The sequence below is a fragment of the Perognathus longimembris genome, chromosome 15, assembly GCF_023159225.1.
Source record: "Perognathus longimembris pacificus isolate PPM17 chromosome 15, ASM2315922v1, whole genome shotgun sequence".
NCBI lineage: Eukaryota > Metazoa > Chordata > Mammalia > Rodentia > Heteromyidae > Perognathus > Perognathus longimembris.
This window is the reverse complement of record NC_063175.1, coordinates 28351808-28357994: the sequence shown is the minus strand read 5'-3', so window position 1 is coordinate 28357994 and position 6187 is coordinate 28351808. Positions and strand designations below refer to the sequence as shown.

General features: G+C 35.1%; 1 protein-coding gene across 1 annotated transcript in view; it reads left to right on the top strand.

The window, feature by feature from the left end:
• Positions 1–3532, top strand: part of Ccdc178 (coiled-coil domain containing 178) — a 274152-nt gene extending 270620 nt beyond the window's left edge. Inside the window, exon 18 of the mRNA XM_048363265.1 lies at positions 3338–3532. Coding sequence (XP_048219222.1) covers positions 3338–3532 — 195 coding nt within the window. The remainder of the gene's footprint in view (positions 1–3337) is intronic.
• Positions 3533–6187: the final 2655 nt, after the last annotated feature.

Here is a 6187-nt window from a genome sequence, read left to right as displayed (position 1 = left end):
GCTATCATACATACATTTATGGAGGAAGCTTCAAAGTTATCATTAAGCATAGCAGGTAGGAAGCATAATTCTGAGATGCTTTACCTCCCTGCTCTGAACAGGAGAGTCTGGATAGTGAGAGTTTGCTGCATATGATGACCTAGTAATTACAACAAAGAGTATTAATTGAACACTTCTAACTGATATAAAACAAAAATATGTGAGGTGGGTGGATTCTTTTTATCTCCAATTCGCCTGCATCATGGAAATAAACACTATCTCAGTGTGAGTCTGCCTGCAGCCTTCTTTCATGGAGCTTCCACAATGTCATTCATTTATTTATTGTCTTCTGTATCCACTATCACTCTGCACAGAACCACAACAAAACCAGAATGATTCTCCCTTGAATCTAAGTCATTAATTGATGGAGGCTTCTCTCTGCCACTGCCTTTAACTGTGTCTCAATAACTAAAATGATATCTGGTGATAGTTTCCTTCTGCACAAATTGTGCTGCAAAAAAAAAAACTACAGACACATCTGTTTTCTTGATCTGTTTTCCATTACAATGGTAGAGTGGATTATAGACCATATTCTGGCATTTTGGCAAAGAGATAACAATTTGTAAAGTGGAGAAAATGTGCCCAGTCAGAGAAATCATAGATTCTGTTAGAATATTAAATAACCCTTGTTATTGTGGGAATTAAACACAAGATAACCAAGGTAAGTGTTACAAGATAGCTTTTATAGAACCCACATAGTTTAGAGAATTCGTAGTACAACTATATATGTGGCTTACAAATATGTATATTAATTTTAAATAAACTGAAAATTCGATGAAAACTATAAGAAGGAACTAAGTGGACAAAGAAGTGGATTCAGTACAAAATGTATCTATAAAATCTTACATATTTATAACTAATGACTGCAAGTTAGACCCTGGGCTTTCTAATAGTCAACAGATACTGGCAACTGCCACAATAGTTTTTCATTCCAATTTAGCAACCCTGGATATAATATATAGAGGAATGTACAACATTTTATTTCATTAAACACTGAGCTTTAATTAAGTTCCATTTTCAGCTCTGACTTTCCAATATTAGGCAGAAGAGGAAAAAATTAAACATTCATTGAATGAAAGAATGAGTATACATTTGTAGGTCAGTATTTTACTGGCAATAACATCCTGTGATTTTCTCCTTGAAATTCCTTAGCAGAGTTAACTCCTTGTATTCTCATTGCAGATATTTGTCACTTAATTATGATCATAACCAATAGCATAAAGGTATAAACAAAAAAGTGAGATAATTCACAGTATATGTGTTCATTTTCTTTCTAGAGTCATGAATTCCTAATTTTATCCACATGAAAAAATATGTGCAATAAAGATATGGGTAAAAGGAGGAAACAGGTTGAGATAGTGAGAAGGAAATGAGAAATTAAGAAATATTGTTTTAGTTGTTAAGACTAATATTTTCTTTCTGATTCTTCATCAAAGTCATAAAGTAGTTTCTCTGTGAGTATGCATTATTTCATATGTACTTTTCACTTTGGCATTATAAATTAAAGTACCATTCAAATATTATTTTAGTTTCTGTAATTATTAAATCATATAAGGCAAGCATAGATTTTTTTTAAGAAAATAGGTTCTGAGCCAGAAAAAAAATGTACTTCATTTTAACAAGGCATTCACGAGTCCACAATTGAACTCCAAAACAACTACTGTGTTGCTTTCACACAACTAGTCTATAAATGTACCAATTTATTTCTGACACATCAAGCATAAATTTGAGTTTAAAAGTCTCACTTGGCTGAATTTTACAGGTGTCCATATTGTTCTCACTATGATAAAAAGGTCACATTTGGACAATTGTAGATATACCTGTGTTGAATCTTGAAACCTTTCACAATTTCCTTCTGTTTTGGCTCAATTTTCATGTTTAGAGTCTCTTTATTTACCTACTAATACATGAATTATGCCACTGCAACCTATAGAGCACTGCTAGTCATAGCCTGGATATTTGCTGCATGAATTTCACTCCAGGGCTGCACATCTTGTCCAGCCAACACAGCTTGACATTGAACTTGGCTTAGAAGTGACCTTTAGAATCTGTGAGAGGCTATGAGGAAACCAAAAGAATGCAGCTGAGTTGCATAATCACTCACAATTCCAGTGGGCTTCACTGATTGAGATTGCCACTTCATAAAGGATACATGGGATGTACGAGAAAGAATGACTTCCTAGCCAGCTGGAGCAGCTAGTAAGCCCTGGTGGCTTCCTGCAAGAGAGGATCACGTGTAGCTCCATCTCATGTCTACCCAGGTTATGTCAGCACTCATGAAGAGTCTATTGGAGGAAAAATCTTAAGGGTGACCATATAATTTATTATCCAAATTGGAAAAATTATCATAATGAAAGGTGATAAATATTACACTGATTGTACAATCACAAACCAGATTTGTCTTGGCCTGGAAAAACCAGAATTCATGGATCCCTGTAGAGGGTTTCCTTCCTTCAAGAGGTTCACATTTAAGATCAGAAGCCTAATAAATGTTTCATTGCATAAACTTAAATCATGAGAAATTCAAACTCAGGTATATATTGGGAAGTAGAATTGGTCCCTGTAATTAATAATATTTGGGGAAAAGTTTAAGTTTCTATAATTAAAGAATAAATTGATACAGAAAGGGAAGCATTATTACTTCAAATGAAGATAGAACCTGCTATGTAAAGAAGGTGGATGTAAGTGATGTTCATACACATTCCAGTCCGAGCAGTATTAACTCTTTCTGGCCACTAGGGGACACTTAGTACTTTGCACGTTGCTTACATTTTGTACATGTATACTAAGAAAGAAAATAAGATGATCAAGATCCTATGCTATTTTTGTGCCTACACAGCACATGGCTCTAGTTAATTATATGATATTATCTTGTTGCTTTGAGTGGATTAGTTCTTTCTTTTCCAACTCAAGGATTCATTAGATGTGTGAAAACTAATACATTTTGCAAAGTGCCTAGAGAAGAGACACAGACACCATAAGAATGTATTCTATGCCATTTATTTGTTTATTTTTATTCATTCACTCATTTACATAGCATCCCCTTCTGAGAACTTCCCTGACCCAACCTTAAAGGTTGAATTCTGACCTGAGCCAGAAGGATAACAACAACAAAACTAAAAATTATTACATGCACTCTAGGTGCCAAGACCTAGGTATTATGTGTGTGTGTGTGTGTGTGTGTGTGTGTGTGTGTGTGTGTGTACTCCTTTCCCTTGTCCTACAAGAGCCAAGAAAAAAGGGGTAGTGTTCGCGTGGATCTTGTTCACGACATCCTCAGACCCTGGTTTTCAAACAGGAAACTTGTCATTCCTCCAGTAGCAATTCTCACACCGGCCTGCTCTTGGATTTGCTGTGGCATCAGGACAGAAAAATTGCCACACCTTGTCCATCTCCTGAGCTACCTTACCTCCAGCATCACTTCCTAAATGGGGAAATTCAGGTCATGCTATTGTTGGATTATGAAATGCGCCCTCAAAGGCCCATGTGTTAAAAGCTTCATCCCCAGCTTCTGGCATTATTGAGAGTTGGTAGACACTTTTAAGTGGCACCTATTCAATGTGTATCTTATAAAAATAGGAAAGTTGAGGAAATGGTTGGGGTTGAGAGGCAAAAGAAAGAATGATGAAATGGGAGATATCAATCTAGATAAATTGTACTTCTAAAATGACACATTGAGTTTTAACCCCTTTGTACAACTAAAGATAATAAAAAAATTAAGAAAAAGAAAGAAATGGAACATAATGGAAGACTTTGGATTATTGTGGGTGTGTTTTCCAGGATTTGTGGAACCCCTGGACTCTTTCATTGTCTCCTTCATTTCCTACCATGAGACTTTTGCTTTATCGAATGCCATAATAGATAGAAAGATAATGAGAAGATGATAGATAGATGGGTGATAGATGATAGATAGACAAATAGAGAGAGAGAGAGAGATACAAACATAGATCCATAGACAGATACAAAGATAGATGCATGAATGGATAGATACAGAGATAGATGGTTAATAGATAACCAGATATACCAAATGTTATTTAAAATTTGCCAAAATGTTATTTAGAATTGTTATTTGATTTGCTAAAATGTTCCTGTACTTAGAATTTTATGTCAATGTTTATGAAGAATATTGGCCTGTAGATTTATTTTCTAGTAAGTTCAGTCAGAATGTGGTCTCACACAAATCCTGGCCTCAGGAAATAAGCTGATAAGTAATCCACTTGAGAGACAAAATACACACAGGCACACACACACACACTTGCACACACACACACACTTGCACACACACAGGGGTGGGGAGATTGCAATTTTTAAGCTCTAGAAAGCTAATTCAGTTTTCCATATTTTAAAACTTGTTTTATTTCTTCCCCTTATTTTATGTATGTCTCATGTGATCCGCTCTCTAAAACCTCTATCCTTGTACTCCTCCTCTTAAAATGTGACCAGTATTTGAAATTGGACTTACAATAACATATCCCCAGCAACAAATTATCATCACCACATTGAACATCAAGACTTTCATATCCTTTAGTATTTTTGAGTAAATTGATTAATGAAGGACAGAATTCCTTTAATACCAAATAAAATGTTTCTCCTACCATCACTGCATTAAAGACGTGTTACTGTGTCACAACCAGAGCTCCAGAAATCCCCAAAGCAAAAGCTTTGCTCCTCTGTCCCTGGGGGTAGACACTACAGGGCCCTTTTTATTCTTCTTAAAACAGATTCAAAGGCAGATCTAAGGGGTAAAACTTATCTTTTTCCTAATGACTATAGAAAGAGCTAATGGCTATAAAAATGAACAAAGTGGTTTTTATTTTAGGAACTGCTTCAGAATTGGCTTCATAAATGATTAAAGTGAACAGCCAAAGACACTCATGAAAATATTGGATGATTGGACAACTATAAGTGATAGCAATAGAACAACTTTTCTCTACTGCTTTTGAGGGTTTTGTATTAGACATAAGACTTGCTATTTGTGTTTTATTCCTACATGAATTGGAAAAAAGTTAAAAGGAAGAAAGAGAGACATACTATGCTAGGCTAGGCTAGGATACAAGCAATTTTTAGAGTCCCAAAAGGTGTAATCAGGCATAACTTGAGATCACTGGAATAATCTGCCTCTCATTTCAGACATTTACCCCAATAGGACAAAGACAAACTGAGATAAGGAATTTCTTGGTTAACTTTGTCTAAAGTACATTGAACCTTGGTAGAGAATAAGCTGCAAAGAAATCTATCAAGATGATTTATAAATAATAGATAATATGCAAGTGTTTGTTCCATAAGTTCATAAGCAATAAGTAAATAATTACTTATACAACTCAACCATATAAAGCAAAACAAAACCAAGAATTCAAATAATGTGTTTAAATAGACAATGGATTATTAACAAGTGCACAGTTTTAGAAAGAACAGATACAAATGGCCAACAGGTCGAGGAAAGATGCTCAAGATTGGTCATCAGAGGAATGCAAGTAAAAAACATTATCAGATAATCCCATCTATTAGTCTAAAAAGGCAAGGGACACCAAATGTCAGTAAAGATGTGGAGGAAAGGGAATTTTCATCCACTGTTGATGAGAATGTCAAATAGTATAGCCACGATGGAGAATAGTGCTGAAATATCTCAAAACTTATACATAAAACTACCATAGTATCCAGAAATGTCACTTCTGGGTATGTATCCAAAAGCCATGAAATCAGTGTCTCAAAGAGGTATCTGCTCTCCTTATGTTCATGGCAATAGTGTTCATAGTAATCAAAGTATGGATTCAATTAGTTATAAATCAACAGATTTATTTACTCTGAGAGACAGAATTTCTATCTACCTGCCTGTGTCTGTATGTCAGTCTGTCTGTCTATACTAGAATATTATTCAACCAGAAGTGGCTGGAGAGTAGCTAGGCCCAGGAAGAAGAATCTGAGATTCCAGTCATCGATGGTTACTCTAAATAGATTATTTAGGTATTTAGATATTTAAAGTTTTCTTTTGTGGTTTTTCTAGCATCCAAGTATTTCAACATGTTAATAGTTATGGCTTTCCCAAACACTATGACTTCCAATTTACCCTATCCACTACAAAACCTCAAACTCATTATCCCTAAAGCTGGGATTACAGCTGATAACCACCATGCCCAAGACTAATTTT